Source organism: Octopus bimaculoides, chromosome 12 (assembly GCF_046866305.1).
Source record: "Octopus bimaculoides isolate indiv1 chromosome 12, ASM4686630v1, whole genome shotgun sequence".
Lineage (NCBI taxonomy): Eukaryota > Metazoa > Mollusca > Cephalopoda > Octopoda > Octopodidae > Octopus > Octopus bimaculoides.
In genome coordinates this window covers 9707636-9727486 of record NC_142939.1, presented here as the reverse complement: position 1 = coordinate 9727486, position 19851 = coordinate 9707636, and the positions used below count along the sequence as shown (strand labels likewise).

The window sequence follows — 19851 nt, the reverse complement described above, 5'->3', positions numbered from 1 at the left end:
GTAGAATTTTTATGTTTATTTTTTTATTTACTGATATCATCATAAGTTTATGTACTAAACTGGGTTTTCATAGAATATCATATTTCTTCTTCCCATTCTTTTAGTATGCGTTCATATCTACATTATTTCATGTCTATATTATTTTAGTTTGTAAATTTAAATCAATGACTTTTATGGCTATTGTGAAATAATATTGGAGCAGGTCACTGCACACCTACTGTCAGGACAAACTACAAATATGATACAATTCAATTTAATCCTATTGTTGTAAAGTTTGTTGGCGCCATTGTTGTACACAATAACAGATTAAAGTAATGTAGGAGGCATGGGGATATTAAACAGGCGACAACAACAACATCAACATTGTGCTGGTATTGTTTGGCTAATGTGTCACATTCTGAGTTATTTCTTATGGGGAGTTACTGCTCTCATAGACAGGTGTTTGTGTGTACAATTTTGCCAACCACAGACTCACACACACACACACACACACACACACACACACACACACACACACACACACAGGGTGTAATGGGTAAATTGTTACCATTTTATATTTTTCAGTTTTTGCATGCACATTGTTTGTTTTTGATTTTGTCGGCTACACAGTATGGTAGGGTCAGTTGGGCACTGTCTGTGAGAAAAAACAGCACTATGACACAAATCTGCCAGAAATTTGGAAATGACATGTTGTACTACTTGCATTTGTGCCGGAAGCTCCAATACAAACATTTCAGGGTGTTTGGGTGTCAATCTGAGAACATGTACTGAGAGTGATAAAAATCAAACATCCAGTCAACATCAAGGTGTTTGGAGTGATCACTAGTGATGGCAATGTTATGCTGCCATTCATCTTCCTGCATGGCCTCACACTCAACACGAAGGCCTACATCAAATGCCTGGAGGAGGTAGTACTGCCTGGTTCATAAGGGTGGCTACTGGAAGACTTTATGTCTCGCAACAGGACTCTGCTCCATGCCACACAAGCAGGAGAACCCAGTTATGGCTGTCAGACAATTTTGCAACCACATCATTTTTAACATCTGGCCACCTAACTCCCCACACTGCAACCCCCTTGATTATTATCTGTGGAGTGCAGTTAAGACCAATAAAACTCCTTATAACACTAAAGGTGCACTGAAGGCAAGGATTATAGCAGCATTCACCAACTTAAACAAGGAGACCGTCCAGAAGAGTTGCAGGAGATTCCAAAGTCGTCTGGAGGCTGTGGTTGAAGCCAATGGCGATTTTATTGAATGAATTTACTCTTTAGTATTTCAAAATATTTTAATGTCATTTTGGTAAATATATCTGTTAAAATGAGACGTCAGAGTCATTTTCATTTTTGCGTAATTTAGACAACAATTTATTCACCGCACCCTGTATATAAATGTGTGTGTGTGTCATCATCATCAATTAACGTCCGTTTTTCATGCTGGCATGAGTTGGATGGTCTGACTGAGGTCTGGAAAGCCAGTGGCTGCACTAGGCTCCAATTTTATCTGGCAATGTTTCTATAGATGGATGCCCTTCCTAATGCCAACCACTCCAATGTGTTGTAAGTATAATTCAAAGGGCTAGCCTTGTCACATTCAGTGTCCTGCTGAATCCTCCTGAGAACTATGTTAAGGGTACGTGTATCTGTGGAGTGCTCAGCCAGTTGCATGTTAATTTGATGATCTGGAACTCTTGTCATCATAACTGATGGCGTGCCAGTTATATGTATATATATACATATTCACATATATGAAGGGGTGCTGAAAAGTTCTTGGTTTTAAGGAACTGCAAAAGGCCTGGTTGGAGGCCCAACATTCTGAGTTCTTTTACAGGGCTTAGAAAAACTGAACGACTGCTGCAATATGTGTGTGAATCTGAGAGGGGAATAAGTTGAATAAAATCATAATTAAGTGATCCTCCTGTATTTTCTTTTACCCAAAGCCAGAAACTTTTCAGTACCCCCTTGTGTATGTGTATATATATATATACACACACACATATGTAGTTTCATGGCCATTGTAGCAGTTGAAGATAATGCTATGCCAGTCATTAAGTGTTTTCCTGTACAACATGATTCACTATGTGAATGATTACTACACAACCTGCTGTCCCAGTTATTTCAGGCATCTAACTAACAAATCTCTATGACTCAGCTGTATTCTCTGATTATTCTGCCTTTATTTCCCATTGTGCTTTTGACCAGATGGCTCTTAATTTTAGTAATCGTTCTCTTGTGGGATTTACTTGAAGTAGGCTCTTCCTCACCACTCTCTCTTCTTCAGAAATCTTTTCTAAAAGCAATTCTATGTCTCTGTCTTTTTGATATCAAGTGAAGTCAAGTGTACAATTGTTATTCTGTAAACACTCCTTTCCAACAAAGCCATGATTTTTTTTACAGTAAACTATGCTGCAATTTAGAACACTTCACATCTTTGATTCCCGTGCTACAAAACAATGACAAACCTCTTTCAGATTCTCTGTTAGCTTTCATTTTTAGTTACTTGGCCCTGCTCTTTTCTGACCCTTTTCTAAGCCTGTCTCTCATCTTTTATGATTCTTTCTACTCTATTTTCCATCAGACTGAAACCTTGCACCAACTATTATATCAATAGATCTTGTCTGTAGCCCTAAGCTGGTTGTCTCATAGAGACTGCCAGTCATCCTGTGGCATCTCCTCCTCTCTTCAGTCATATGCATCAACTCATACTTTTCTGAATCTACAATTGGTAGTGGACTCTTTCAGCTTCCATACTTTCCTTTTCTAGTCCTTTTGCTGCCATCTCACAGGGGACCATTTTGGTTCTATGATACAAAATTACTGTTTTAAAGGGATTTAAATCGAAACCATCCATTAACATTCAGTGGAAAATACAAGTGTAATAATGACAAATTTATATTACTAAATTCTATTTTAACATTTTGCCTGTCCTCTATCCCTGGAGTCTATGCATCATATATGGTACACATTCCAAATTTTTTCAACCACCAGAGTAACTTATTCAGAATATATATGAAATAAAGGCTAATTAAAAGTCTGATAAAATTCATGGGTGTTTAGGTCAAGCTTGTGAAAATACTTTAGATAAACAAAGGGTTGGAGTCACTAAATGCTAGTAGATATTGAATTACACATTCTTCATTGTGGACAGACTTAGTAATCACAACCATTTATCTATTTTGCTTCCTGGTGAGTATAATGTCTATCTGGCTTGTGTGTTTGATCAAATGGTTGGCCAGTTTATACAAGTGGTAAACAGTTGGGTCATTTGCATTACAAAACTCTAGAAGCCTTGTTCTTTTTCATTTCTCATACCATCTACATAGTCTCCATATATACTAGAGAAACTATCTCATGCTGTTTCCTAATATGTCCATTAAAATGTCCAGCTGTGACAATGTTATTGCCCTCATTCATTGTGAAGGTAGGCTGTAAGAGGGATTTATAAAAGCAGTCCTTTGATCGTCTGCTAGCTTTGCATATATGGAGCTAACTGCCACAATGGTTTTGTTTATGACTAGTCTTAAGTTAATAATTCTATCCAAAGCTTTGCTTTTTCTAGCCATTCCTCAGCTAACTATACTCACTTCATCTATTCCATAGACATATATACCCAAAAGAATTTGTATATCAAGTGTGCAAACATATGTGTGTTAATGTATATGTATCAGTGCAAGTTCATCTGCACGCACACACAAACACACACTTATGTATGTATCATATACGTATATAAGAGTTTGTGTGTGCATACATATATATGCATGTGTTGTATATGTATGTAGGTATGTAATTATTCAGATTTCTTGCCAATAGAGAAAGAGCATTATAGAATGCTTCGAAAGACTCTTGACTCAGAGCTTTGTACAATTCTGCAGGGATACCATCCTTTGTAAAAGGATGGTATCCCTGTCTCTTTGACATCTTCCACTTTGCAGCATCCACAAAGACTCTTCAAAGGCATATTATTCAAGCATTATTTAGTACCTTACTAATGCACATCTGCCTGATTGTTTTGTTGACCTTCGTCAGGGAGAGATATTTCAAGACATCCACATACATGCATATATATATGTGTATATATGTGTGTATGTATATATATATTTGTGAATGTGTGTATGTAAAGAGAGAGAGAGAGAGAGAGAGAGAGAGAGAGAACATACAAACACACAAACACACTTAGTGCATGCAGTATTAGAATGCAATGAGAAAATACGTTGCCAGGCAGTACTGTGCAACCGTATCTAAATGGGGGAAAATACAAAAACCACCATAAAAAACATAAAACAAAACAAAAAAAAGTCTAAACGCAGATGCCCAATGTTGATCAGGTAAGATATCTTGTTTATATATATATATATATACATACACAGTACATGTGCATATGTTAGTTATCCGAGAGGATAACAGGAAGAGCGAAGTAACTGGTATTTATGAACGTACCCCTTTGTGCTATTAATTCAACTCTCTCCCTCTTTCTCTTATACTCTTACCCTTTCTATTACCTCATTGGTTGTCTCGCACTGATGACGTAAGACTACCTATCTGCAGTCGCTACTGAAGACTCGAGCAAGAAGTGCGCTTTCTTTGAATTATCGAACGGTAAAGTAGCTGGTTTCCCTTTCTTCACCGCTGCCATAACCTGTTGCGTTTCATTCCATAGGTTCCAACTGCGTTCTACAAAATAGCAACAGTTAACATTAGTTTTTTTTTTCCTAAACAGTATAAGAAAATCTCAATTTCTCTTTGTTTTGTTTTGATCATTTACAGAAGTTTCTTTGTTCTCTCTCTCTTTTCTAAATCTGTCTTTTCATCCATCATACCATCTATCCATCTATCCATACGTCCGTCCGTCTATCTATCTATCTACCCATCCGTCCGCCTGTCTGTCTGTCTATCTATCTATCTATCTATCTATCTATCTATCTATCTATCTATCTACCTATCCATCCGTCCGTCTGTCCGTCTATCCATCCATCCATCTATCCATCTATCCATACGTCCGTCCGTCTATCTATCTATCTACCCATCTATCTATCCATCCGTCCGCCTGTCTGTCTGTCTATCTATCTATCTATCTATCCATCCGTCCGTCTGTCCGTCTATCCATCCATCTATCTATCTATCTATCTATCTATCTATCTATCTATCTATCTATCTATCTATCTATCTATCTATCTATCTATCTATGTCTGTACTGTATATGTATATATATATTCTCACATAGTACCAGATACTTAAGAATCGTAGAGATTATGCAATGTCCATGCTTTTCTCAAAGACATTAGCGACGTTAGTGGAGTGAACTGACTACGACTGAAAATGGAAAGAAGATTGCAGAAACAAAATCATTAACGGAGAAATTAAGTTCTGTAAACTTTTGTTTTGTTTTCGATCTTTATATCATTTCTTCCCCTCGTATCATCTCATCTTCTCCAAAAGACTTCGAAGATGGTACAGATAGAATTCGATCGCTGTTTCGATTCCCTGTGACTATATAATGGATCGTTTATATAGATAAATAATAGCTTTCAGTCACACACTCCACCTAGTCGTAAATAGATACCAGGTATAGAAATTAGGAAGATTAAAAATAAGATGTTGTCCAGAAGAATCGAGATGAAGCTGTTAAAAAACAAAATGAGAAAACGTATCATAAAGTATTGAAACAGTATGCCATGGCTTTCGGGTCGATGAAATAAGTACGAGTTTAGCACTGGGGCCGATGTAATCGATCAGCTCCCACCCTGCCAAAATTTCAGGCATTGTGACTATAGCAAAAAGGATTTCGGGATTACACAAGGTGAGATAAAGTTCTATTATAATGCCATTAGCTGGGATTTTGACTTAGCTGCGTGGTTCCGGGTTCGATTCTACAGCATGGCACCATGGGGAAGTGTCATGTGCATTGTGTATTAATATACACAACGAGTGTAATACACAATACGTACAATACATACTTGTGTGTAATTTAGTTGACAGAAACTGTGTGGAAGTCTATTGTGTGTTTCGTCGATGTACAGAGGCGAAGGATCTAAAACCTCAAAAACAAAAACAATGATATCTATTCATCATTGAAAATTCGTAACAACGACGTTGTTGTTCAAAAAAAGAGTAGCTTTCCGGTTTTTAAAATAATTGTATAGAATAATTTGCATTATTGAAAATAGAACGAACTGTGCAGTGCAGCTAGTCTTGGGTATAAGAACAAAATACAACCCGAATATTGGAATAAAAAGAAATTTGAAGAATGTCGAAATAGTTTTCTTGATGTTTTGGCTATAAGGGTGTATGTATAGCAGAGGACTTTATTTTTGGAGAAGAAACTAATGATGGTGTAAATTTAATTCTCCTTTATGTCGGAATTATTAGTTTGATATCTAATTAAGTATCTAATTAAAGAGTGAATTGCCTTTTTTTCCTTTTTGACGTCATTGTTTAATGTGGATCTTAAAACATGATACGGGATTGTTTCTAAATGAATGTTTATAATTCGAAATTAAAATGAATCACATACATCATATTTGGTTAACATACAGTTTACCGTCGTAAAGTAGTGAAAAGTAAACAGATTTTAGAACATTCTATCCACAACAGAACGTTTCGATATGAAAGAATTCTTGTCGATATGTTTATGTTCACAAACCGGATTTTGGAACCACTTTCGATGACTGCTCTTTTAGCTAGTTCAGTTTAATTACGCCGCTGGTGCCGATGAGGAAGTAAGTTACATTCTTTTAAATATTTACAGTTTAGGATATAATTTCATAAACATGGTATTTTATTTTATTTCTTTTATTACAGGAAAATAGTTTTAAACAAAATGCGAAGTTATAAACGCTGAACTATTAATGTTGAATTATAAACTACATGTGGGATTAAAGGGGAAATTTGTAAATAAATTGTAATGTTGTTTTTAAATGAATGAAAACTTTTTTTTCAGTTTTGTTTACTTCTATTTTGTCGAATTTTTATAAATGTTTAGATACCTCGTTAAAAATTACATTTTACTGTCATTTGTAAAAAATTGTATTTCATTATTGCTGTAAACAAAACAGACCAAATCGCTCTCATGTCTTTCCACTGATAAATCAAGCGTAGCTTTAAATATCTTTATTTTAATTATCATTAAGCTTTTTAAAATTTTTGATTTTATTTCTGTATCTAACTTTAAATGTTTCGTAAAAATGTAAAATCCCCAAAGACGCTCTTTACTCGTCATTACCAACTCTGGCCTCCCACTAAGTCTAGCCACTGCTTCGTTAGGGACACCTGCTATCTTCTCAGCAAACAACACCGTCTCAGTCCCTGGATCCTTTAGTACTAAGGTAGCTAAACTTATCAAAACTTTCCCACTTATGCACTGATTATCTTTGGCGCGTGACCCAGTGGTTTCGAGTGTGAAATCGTGGGTTCTTCTCCCGGACCAGGCGGTGCGTTGTGTTCTCGCGTAAAACACTTCATTTCGCATTACTCTGCGATCATTTCACCGTATGGCGTGTGACACACTTGTACACCTGAACAGGTAATGTCTATTTGATAGAGGAAGTGAGGTAATATGCAGCACAAGCATTTGATTACTATAAACAAATCATCTGTGCCGGTTGGATCGAGAGACTACTTTTATTATTAAACGTGCTTCATCTCTGATTAATTCGATATATTAAGTGGGTGACTAATGCTATCCTTCCAAAGCTTATAACCTTCAAACCTACAAGCAGTTCATTCACAGCTGTGCTCTTTATTGTATAAATAGCAACTATTGTTTACGATACTCGGAGAATGGATGTCACCAATCACCACCAATCTGAGGTCTGTTTATTCACCGTCGTAATACTGGCACTCCATCAGTTACGACAGCAAGGGTTCCAGCTGATCCGATCAACCGAACAACCTGCTGGTGAAATTAATGTGGAAGTGGCTGAGCACTCCACAGATACACGTACTTTTAATGGGTAATCTTCAAGTTTAGGGGGATAAAAAAATAAATAAAAAAATTCAAGGGAAGTAACTGAACGTCTTACCAGTATTCTCCGTACATCTCTGTTTATAAATAAATCACACGTGATTTGATTGACATTAGGGTTAGGGTTAGGGTGTGATTTATTTATAAACAGCTAGAAGAAAACGGATAATACTGGTAAGTCGTTCAGTTATTTCCCTTGAATATTTTTATTTATTTTTTTATCCCCCTAAACTTGAAGATTACCCTTTTAATGTAGTTCTCCGGGGAAATTCAGCGTGACATAGCTGGCCCTTTGTAATATAGATACTGCTCGTTTTTGCCAGCTGAGAGGACTGGAGCAACATGAAATAAAGTGTCTTGCATCAAGGACACAGCAACGTGTCACCGGTAATCGAACTCACGACCATATTGATCGGCAACCGATTATCATAACCACTTCTCTCTCTCTCTCTCTCTCTCTCTGTGCCATGCACCTCCACTGTCATAATACCTGCATAAGAAAAGAAAAGGATGACTTTATGTGTCCCATGGCATTCGTATTCTCCTGCCTCTTACACTGCTGCTGAGTCTTTTGGTTCGTTTAAAAACAAGGTGTCTACGGATCTCCTTGCATCTTCATATCTGTCACACCCCATCCAAAATGTTTCCGTGAGTAGCGTTTCTGTTGATAAAGCCATTGCAGTCGCTGTTTGCTTTGCTTTCAACTTCACTCTATACAACGAACACACATAACAAAATAAATACAGGAGAAGTCACTTTCATTTTTAAAGCTCTGACTCACTCTAGGTTTTCCTATGTATCAAATTACAAAAAATTCAAAAAAAATTCATGGTTATGCAGAAAATGAAACTAGGCACAGAATTCCAGGAATTATGATTCATTGTCTGTTAACATCCTTAAGTCAATAATAGTTTCTGTTTTATCCTTTTCTTATCTGAACTTGGCATTGAAGTTATTCCATATAAATTACAGTCATTAAGTGTTTCGGCAAAACTACACAAGTATGCACCTCCCATCTCTGAATTTGTTTCTTCGTAACTTTCAGAAAATGGATATTTTTTAATGAAAGTTTCTACAAATAGGTGCAGGAGTGGTTGTGTGGTAAGTAGCTTGCTTACCAACCACATGGTTCCAGGTTCAGTCCCACTGTGTGGAACCTTGGGCAAGTGTCTTCTACTATAGACTTGGGCTGACCAAAGCCTTGTGTGTGAAAGAAGCCCATCATATATATATCATCATCATCGTTTAACGTCCGCCTTCCATGCTAGCATGGGTTGGACGATTTGACTGAGGACTAGTAAAACCGGATGGCAACACCAGGCTCCAATCTAATTTGGCAGAGTTTCTACAGCTGGATGCCCTTCCTAACGCCAACCACTCAGAGAGTGTAGTGGGTGCTTTTACGTGTCGCCCGCACGAAAACGGCCACGCTCGAAATGGTGTCTTTTATGTGCCACCCGCACAAGAGCCAGTCCAGGGGCACCGGCAACGATCTCGCTCGAAAAACCTCATGTGTCACTCGCACAAGAGCCAGTCCATGGGCACTGGCAACGACCTCGCACGAAAGATATCATGTGTCGCCCGCACATGAGCCAGTCCGGAGGCACTGACAAACGATCCCGCTCGAAAAAGCCTCATGTGTCACCCGCACAAGAGCCAGTCCAGGGGCACCGGCAACGACCTCGCTCGAAAAACCTCATGTGTCACCCGCAAGCCGGCCCAGGGGCACCGGCAACGATCTCGCTCGAAAGATTTCATGTGTCGCCCGCACATGAGCCAGTCCAGGGGCACTGGCATCGATCTCGCTCGAAAGATTTCATGTGTCTCCCGCACATTAGCCAGTCTATGGGCACTGGCAACGATCCCGCTCGAAACATTTCATGTGTCACCCGCACAAGGGCCAGTCCAGGGGCACTGGCAAATATATGTATGTATGTATGTGTTTGACCCCCAACATTGCTTGACAACCGATGCTGGTGTGTTTACGTCCCCGTAACTTAGCAGTTCGACAACAGAGACCGATAGAATAAGTACTAGGCTTACAAAGAATAAGTCCTGGGGTCGATTTGCTCGACTAAAGACGGTGCTCCAGCATGGCCGCAGTCAAAATGACTGAAACAAGTAAAAGAGTAAAGAGTAAATACACTTCAGATGTATGCGTTTGTATGCATGTGTGTACGTTTGTATGTATCTGCATGTTTATGTGTGTGTTTATGTGTTCATGCACACTGACACACACACACACATGTGCACAAACAAACAAACAAACAAAAAGAACACATCTCTGATAACGAACAGAGCTAATGACTACTGAAAAGGTTACAAGATGCAACGAAAATTTTAGAAAATATAAATAAGTAAATGAGTGGAAATCAAACCAGTGAGTGTGTTGAGTAATAAGGCACTAAAAGAGAATGACACACCTCAGACACAGAATAATATGTGTGTGTGTGTGTGTGTGTGTGTGTGTGCCTTTGTCTTGACATCACATGATGGTTGTAAATGATCTTGCTGTCTTACAAGTGATGTTATTTGTTTCCAGTCTTGCATGAAAAATATGTCTAGCCATGGGAAATAGGTGAGGTTTGGCAACAGGAAGAGCATCTGGCTGTAGAAAATCTGCCTCAACCAATTCCATCTGACCCATGCACAATGGAAAAGTGAATGTTAAATGATGATGACGATGATGATGATATATAGGCATATCTTGACTTATGACTTTTCATGGGATTTTTTGTTTGGTTCACAGTTTTCAATTCTTTTGATTTTTCTAATTGATTTCAAATTCAGTGTATTGATGTAGTTTTGTATGCTAATCATGTTAATGAAATTCATTTTTGCCATAAATTAAATAAAAGTTAATAGCTTTTAAAGTTTACAAATCTTGGTTAATTTTAATGCCTGTTTCCATAGTAACAATCCAAGATGTCTGCTCGTTTTTGTTTTGCTACAAATGTACTTTTTTCTAAACATGGTAAATTGATGTAATTTCTCACCCTGAATCTGATTTTGTTATTCACTTGTTCTGGAAAAAAGTTTGATAAAATGTTCACTAAAAATAGGTCCCTAATTGATTAATCCCAGGTTATCCACTGGTCAGACTGACCTAAGCACCAACTCTAAACTCTAAACCCTAATTGTAATCCTAACCCCCAACCCTAAGCCCTAAACTCTAACCCCTAATTCTAACTTTAAACCCTAAACCCTAACTCCATCATTGAGAAAGTCATTAAGCTGATCAAATAATTCCATGAATCTTTTTAAGCTATTTCCACTTGATAACCACCTTTCTTCTGTATGAAGCGATAATTGAACATACTTGGCACTTTGATTTATACAAAACTGCTTCAAAAGACATTCGGTTTTGGGATTTGCTTTAATGCTATTGACACACTTGATCACAGCTTGTTGAATCTCGTTAAGAATAGGGGACAGTGTCTTGGCAACCAAGTTTTGTCAGTGTATAACGCAATGGACAATCATCATGTTTGGATTTTCATCCTTCATCATTTTTAAGCATCCTGTTTTCTTGCCCATCATAGCAGGTGCATCGTCTGCTGTGCATAACAATAAGTTTTCTTTTGGTATTTTGTTTGCATCCAAGTAATGTAAATGTGTTAAAAATATCCACTTTTCTGGAAGTCATGAGGAAACAAAGTGATGGAGGAGCACACTTGTGTAGATATGCTGGTATTTCTTCTAATGTGGCATTCAACTGAAAATATAAACCAAATTTTGCGTCATCACTACCATCATTTGCTGGTAGAGGTCGACTTACTGTTTACTTGACATGCTTTGCAGTTGTGGTTTCCAATGATGTGCAAAACAACATCTCTTCCTGAAAAGCCTTGTGCTCAATATATTTCACATAAATCAATAACAGGGTCTCACTGTCCTGAAATGTAGATTCATCTATTTGTAATGAGAATTCTTGTAATTTTAATGTCTCAATAAGCTGGTTCTCAACATCTTGCTCCATTTCATCAATTCTGTTGGAGACAGTGTTATTACCGAGTGGCATGACCCTGACATCTCTATCACCTTTTTGTTGCACAGTTTTTAAGAATATTGAGATGGCTGGTTTAATCAGTTACTCTTCCATAATATGATTCTTTCCATGTTTTGCTATAAGCAGGGAGATTTCATAGCTGGCTTCGAGGGCACGAATGTGGGATGCATGTTGTGCAGCAAATAATGAAGTGAGTTTTGTTCAGTTTTCAAAATTTTCTTTCAGTGATTTGAAGTACTCCAAATCTGAATTAGAATTGTTGGGATGCCTTATCCTCAAGTGCGCTTTTAGCCTGCCTTCATTGATTCACTGCTCGTTTTCTGATGACACAATAAGCAGAACTGTTTACACTCATCATGCTCATCGAGAATAAACTCAAACTTCAAAAACTCCACCGAATATTGACGAGTCTTCTTCTTGCGCTTTGTTTACTCATTTTAAAAAGGACTAACACAAAATCTAAGAAAATGATGAAGCGATAGGGATGACGATTTTTGCACAGCGTAGAAAGAAAGAGATTCCAAGCATCAATCGACAATAGTGAGCGGAGTTGACTACTGTTTCTATAGACGTTTGACACTGGACAATAGATATTGAAACAGAGAAATAAACGCCTAACAAATGCCGATTCCTCACTCGTGACGCTGATTGGTCGTAGCTACATCGATCCCCATGGTTTACGTATAAATATTGCCTGGCAATGATATTCATTCTTCATTTCAGTGTCCAAAGACAGGCTTAGGGTTGACAAGTGTGCCCTCAAGTCACTTGCCAAAATTTTCACAACCCACTCTAACAGACGTACGTGAGAAACACTGTCCTAATGTCTCTCAAACTTTCGGATTTGAATTTCCGCTTTTGTTTACATGAACTGAGCTACAGTAGTATAATGTCCAGTTTGTTCTTTTGTAATTTTTCGCAAAAAAAAAAAAAAAATCTCGTTGAGGATATTTCCTTGTTATATTTCCTGTTCCAACGTTTCACATGACTTTATTCATTGAAACTTACTTAAAACTGCAAAACTTCTTACAACTTTTTGTCGTCGTAATATATTGCCTTTATCTTATCTAATAAAAGTTATCACACAAAAAATACCAGCTTCCAATTCCGGTTTTCTGACTGGGTAAAAATAATCAACATTTAAACCTCTGTAACATTTTTCTGAAGTCTTTCTGGAATGAATGAATAACATCAGATGCAGCGTGAAAAATTACACCAATTTACTGAAGTTGAAAATTTCCACTGAATTTTAAAGTTTCAGAAACTGTGAATCAAACAGAAAAGATCCTTTTTCGAGACTTACTCGCTCTGTTTTTTATAAAAAAATTTTTTTTTTATGAATTAGTGGAAAAGAATAGATCTCAACTTCAGTCGATTTATCAGACTCAGTGAACGTATTTAAAAGCATAAAAATTTAAAAAAAACAAAAAAAAAAACAGACCTAAAATTAATACTGAAGTGGAAAATCAAATAAAATATTTGAAAATATGTACAAACCATTTATTAAAGCAAGTATAAGGTAATAAATTTTTTTTAATGATCTTTCGCTTTACGTCGTTTTTCGAGTTGAGTCATGTCTTGAAACGCAAGTACGTTTGTATAAATATTGTCTTGGGTAGGAAAAAAGTTCGAAGGGAGATAATTGATAAATTTGCTAACGCGGTTAGTTCCCTTACAAAACGGAGTAAATAAATTTTGAAGAAATGTGAAATAGGCCAGAAAAAAACCCCCCAAAAAACAAATAAGATATAATGGCGTGAAGTTAGAGCTTGGTCGTAAGTTAATTTTGTAGAGGTTTTGTTATACTGGGCGGATGTAGCACAAAACCATTGCATCGGTTTATTCAACATATTACACAGTGTTAAACTCAGCGGGTTTCTAGGCAGTTATTTATAATTCATTTACGCTTTTACTCTTTTACTTGTTTCAGTCATTTGACTACGGCCATGCTAGAGCACCGCCTTTAGTCGAGCAAATAGACCCCAGGACTTATTCTTTGTAAGCCTAGTACTTATTCTATCGGTCTGTTTCGCCGAACCGCTAAGTTACGGGGACGTAAGCACACCAGCATCGGTTGTCAAGCGATGTTGGGGGGACAAACACAGACACACAAACATATATACACACACATATATATATATACATATATACGACGGGCTTCTTTTTCCGTTTCCGTCTACCAAATCCACTCACAAGGCTTTGGTCGGCCTGAGGCTATAGTAGAAGACACTTGCCCAAGATGCCACACAGTGGGACTGAACCCAGAACCATGTGGTTGGTAAGCAAGCTACTTACCACATAGCCACTCCTGCACCTACATTAAATTAATAATCCTTTTCGCTCCCACTGGACCACCAACCTATCTCTCCTCATGCTCTGTGCTTGTCTATCTCTCTTTCTGTCTCTGCTCCAGCCTATCCAAACACACATCACCCCTCTCTCTTGTTCTCCCCACTGTCAACCCTACCATTATTACTATCCTTTTGCTAGTCTTCCTCCCTCCGTCCACCATTCAGTCCTAAACCATTCTTCACAGAAGTTCTTTATCTCTCTGCTCCCGTTTCCCTTATCCCTTGCACCCCTTCCCCCATACAAACTCACATCCACATTCTTTGCTCTTCTGTTCCAAGGGACCACCTGGACACACTGCCTCAATAGTGCCACTGGCACGATTAAAGAACTGAGCACACACTATAAAGGCCATCTAGCCATATAATTAAAGATGTGTTAAAGAATTTTCTTTGTCTTTTTCTTCTTTTCATTTGTTTGTATATGTGTGTGTGTGTTATGGCTCTATATATATACATATATATACATATATATTAATAGTGATGGTAAGACAACAAAAGAAAGAGACCTTGATATTATGTAAATAGACATATATATATATATATATATATATATATATATATATATATATATATATATATATATATGTATCTCTTTCTCTGTCTCTCTCTGTATGTGTGTGTGTGTGAAACAGGTGAAGGATAATCATTTGCATAGAGAAAACCTAAATTTAGATTTATACAATAAAAGAAATGTGTTTTTAGTTTAAGTTCTAGTTCAGACCACTCCTGTCTAATAAAGAAGAAGCAACAAGATTTAATACAGTAATTGATTTTTGAAAAAATTATAAATTGTAGAATGAAATGGAACTTAAAAATAAGAAAAAATATTTGCAAAGAAAAAAAATTTAGAACTTCCATATTTATACACAGATGCAGAACATGTCTGTCTGTTTCATTTTCTTTGTTTTTTTTAGGTATATCTTACACGCACACACACACACACATCTATCTATATATCTATCTATCTAAATTTGAATGTAGAAAGTAAATACTAAAAAGATATCTAGTATGAGGATTATTACGGTTTTTGTTAAACTTCTATCTGTTATAATGCTATTTATTCTAAGTAGAATTGGTAGCAGAAGTGAAGACATCAGAGCTGGTTAACTGATCTCAACACAAAGTTACGATCATTCAGCAGTGCTATGAATATGAATGTCATAAACATTAGCCATAGCATCTTCCAGCCTTAAAGAGATTGGTTTTTATATAGCTTAACCATTCATTGATTACTGGGGTGGGAAGATGGGGAGGATATCACTGAATTATGTATCAGTCATTCACGGAGGTAGGGTTTAACATATTTTGCACAACCCTTTACATAATCCATTATGACTAAAATATATTAAACGGGTTGCTTCCCTTGAACAGACACCACCTTTCGTTTATTTTACAGAAAATTTTATGATTTATTTACAACTATGTTTCTTAATATGAAATATTTCTTAATCAATTAACCATGACTAATTTGAATAATATATGAATACTATACCTATAATAGAACATGGCCAAGAATGAAGCTATTACCACAAGAACTTGCTGGTTAAGCTCCTATCGAAAGTGAATTTGGTGTCACGGATGAAACTGTTTCACTTCGTATTAACCCCTATTATTTTCACAAAAAGCTCAAACCCCTCTCTACATCGTATCCCTTTTCACTCCCAAATTGCAATCATTCGCTTTTGGTTTCCAGAAAAATGAATATTTTTTTGATGAAATTTTCTACAAATACCTTTGATATAATTTAGATTACGATTATATCGGAATTTAATATGAAAAAAAAAAAAAAAAAAATTGGTGGGCGTGCACACATACACACTTACATTACATAATCTTTTCAAAATTTTAAGCTACATTTTGTAGATATATACGTGATGGATACATTCATACATACAAACAAACCAGAAAGCTGATTCGAAGACTACAGATACAATCCATCATTGGAACTGTAAAAGTCTGTAAAACTTTCCAGAAGTTTATCATATAAGTATATATGAGTACGTCTATGTATGCGAGTATGGGCACGAGAATACACACATAAAACAAAACATAAAAATCTCCACATATACATACATACATTGTTGTTTTTTAATGGGGACACATTAAGTTCCGATATAGTCTGTACCATCCTCGAGGTATTTGTAGCAACTTCATTAAAAAAATATCTGTTTTTCTGGAAGTCGGCGGTGGGGATGGTCACGCTTTTGTGTTTGGTTTGCAAGTATTTTGATGTGAACTCATGTGCCTCGGGTGGGTTATTATGCCAACAATAAACACACGCTCTGGTTCTATTTCACTTTTTTATTTCTACTTTTCAACTGGTTAACCATTTAGTCAATTACATAATCGATTGTTTGATTAATCGTTCGGTTAATCATTGAGTCAGCTAGGTTTGTTAAAATCTATTCGTCCCCATCCGCGACTTCAACTACAATGTTCTCCAGGCTTGTTCGTCAGAGCAGAATTATACCAAGGGGCATAATCCATCATGACTAAAATATATTAAACGGGTTGCTTCCCTTGAACAGACCCCACCTTTCGTTTATTTTACAGAAATGTTTGGTTTATTTACAACTATGTTTGTTTAATATGAAATATTTATTTCTTAATCAATTAATCATGACTAATTTGAATAATATATGAATACTGTGCCTATAATAGCCTATATTTTCGATTTTGTTGCACAATTACATCGATTAATTTTCTAAAAAAGACTTTTGCTAACTTTCTACCCCACTTACTTGATCTAAATATCATTACAAATTCAATTTATGGAGAAATACATCTATCTGAGAAATACATAATTCATTTATTTGATGGCGAGCGGATGGACCGATACATGACGTTTTCAGTCATGGAGCATTGGTTGACCCGGGGCTATAGTAGAAGATAACGTGCTGTGGGACTGAACTTGAAACCACTGGGTTACAAAGAGAGCTTCTTAAGCACATGTCTGTGCCTCCATCCACCTTTCCATCTATTTACCTAACTAATTTCTCAAAAACTTTTGTTTACAAATCGAAAGATAGTCTCACTAGATTCCATATTCACACCAAATGTGGCGATCTTACGGTACGAGTCCTAAATATCGGCCTTTTCCGTAAAAAGTGTCTTCGGCGATCTTTACCAAAGATCGGCCTTTTCCGTAAAAAGTGTTGGAGAGAAACAGGGAAACGAAGTCATAAAAGCGAAAGACATACAGAGAGCGCGATTTATTTTGAAGGGAGGGTTAGGGTTTTAGGGTTAGGGTTAGGGATGGAACTCCTTAACCGAAACCCTAAAACCCTAACCCTGACACTAAAACCCTAACCCCGTAGTGAAGATCGTTCGGGTGTTACGGAAAAGGCCGATCTTTGGTAAACATCGCCGAAGACACTTTTTACGGAAAAGACCGATATTTAGGACTCGTACCGTAAGATCGCCCCAAATGTATACAAGTTGAAGTATATATATATATTTTTATGGAGTTCTTGTATGTATGTATGTATGTGCGTGAAGTGGAGGCGCAATGGCCCAGTGGTTAGGGCAGCGGACTCGTGGTCATAGGATCGCGGTTTCGATTCCCAGACCGGGCGTTGTGAGTGTTTAATGAGCAAAAACACCTAAAGCTCCACGAGGCTCCGGCAGAGGATGGTGGCGAACCCTGCTATACTCTTTCACCACAACTTTCTCTCACTCTTACTTCCTGTTTCTGTTGTGCCTGTAATTCAAAGGGTCAGCCTTATCACACTCTGTGTCACGCTGAATACCTCTGAGAACTACGTTAAGGGTACACGTGTCTGTGGAGTGCTCAGCCACTTGCACGTTAATTTCACGAGCAGGCTGTTCCGTTGATCGGATCAACTGGAACCCTCGACGTCGTAAGCGACGAAGTGCCAACGACGAACGACGACGTATATATATATATATATATATATATATATATATATATCAATTGAAGCTTTATCTGCATGAAAAGATTGGATATCAAGAGTGTTGGCCACCAAATTTCTTTTGACGATTCTAGTTAGTTTGGTACTCTTTTACAAATCCCTTTTCCATGTCATCTCATCCTGTTCGCTGTTACCCATTAAGTATTAAGCAGAAGCCAAAGGAAATGTTAATCGATCCTCACACTTTCGTTATTTGATGTTTTTTTTTGTGAGAGGGGAGTGGGGGGTGGAGTGAATTAATAGAATCATCAAAGTGTCAGACAAAACACTTCACAGTATTCTGGTTGTTTACATTCTGAGTTCAAATCCTGCCAAAGCCAACTTTACCATTCATTCTTTCAGAATCATCATCGTCATCGTCGTCGTCGTCATCATCACCATCATCATCATCATCATTTAGCATCCATTTTCCATGCTGGCATGGGTTGGATGGTTTGATAGGAATAAACAGGTCAGAAGACTATACCAAGCTTGTTAACTTATCGGGGTTTGATTTCATCAGCTGAACTCCACCACTGCAACTTCCTGGCCTTGAACCTGTGTCTGAAATTTTTCTCTTACTAATTTCAATCACTAGGCTGTAGCCATGCTGGGGCATTCTATTTCGGGCTGTAGTTGATTACAGTAACTCCATTACTCGTATTTATTGATTAGTAATTACTTCATTGTTACACTCGGGAGAATGAATGTCTGAGTATCTAGGTTGTAGAACAAATACTAAACTATGTTGCCAAGTGGTAAAGCCTTCATATAAAATACTAGCACTCTGCAGTTGATTGTATTTCTAATGGCCTTCCAGTTGGTATTGTGTCATGTCTGCATCCTTGAACATGACAGTCGACTCTTGCAGTCGACAAGTCACTTTAGCTGTCAACAGGTAATGCGTAAAATGTAAATATCGCCAAAACACTTTGCAAAGCTTAAATGGTGGCTTGTGTTTAGCTGTTGATGGAATACATTAAGGAGATGAGAAATCAATGCCATCCTGGATAAAAGCTTTATTCGAGCGAGATCGTGCCAGTGTCCCTGGACTGGCTCTTGTGCGGGTGGCACATAAAATACACCATTTTGAGCGTGGCCGTTGCCAGTACCGCGTGACTGGCCTTCGTAGGATTTTCGAGCGAGATCGTTGCCAGTGCTCCTGGACTGGCTCTTGTGCGGGTGGCACATAAAATACACCATTTTGAGCGTGGCCGTTGCCAGTACCGCGTGACTGGCCTTCGTAGGATTTTCGAGCGAGATCGTTGCCAGTGCCCCTGGACTGGCTCTTGTGCGGGTGGCACATAAAATACACCATTTTGAGCGTGGCCATTGCCAGTACCGCCTGACTGGCCTTCGTAGGATTTTCGAGCGAGATCGTTGCCAGTGCCCCTGGACTGGCTCTTGTGCGGGTGGCACATAAAATACACCATTTTGAGCGTGGCCGTTGCCAGTACCGCCTGACTGGCCTTCGTAGGATTTTCGAGCGAGATCGTTGCCAGTGCCCCTGGACTGGCTCTTGTGCGGGTGGCACATAAAATACACATTTTTGAGCGTGGCCATTGCCAGTACCGCCTGACTGGCCTTCGTGCGGGTGACACGTAAAAGCACCCACTACACTC

General features: G+C 37.7%; 1 protein-coding gene across 27 annotated transcripts in view; it reads left to right on the top strand.

The window, feature by feature from the left end:
• Positions 1 to 3791: 3791 nt before the first annotated feature.
• The window catches only part of LOC106876775 (uncharacterized), a 105183-nt gene continuing 89123 nt past the window's right edge, over positions 3792 to 19851 (top strand). For 7 of the 27 annotated variants that reach the window (XM_014925466.3, XM_014925474.3, XM_014925481.3 and 4 more), the window contains exon 1: positions 4482 to 4594. Coding sequence is in view for 1 of the 27 variants with exons in the window: in XM_014925465.3 (XP_014780951.2) it covers position 6714 (1 nt within the window). In the remaining 26 variants the exon portion in view is untranslated. Of the gene's footprint in view, positions 4324 to 4481; positions 6715 to 19851 lie in introns of those variants that run through there. The other 20 variants (XM_089360807.1, XM_014925476.3, XM_089360805.1 and 17 more) reach the window with 12 other exon arrangements.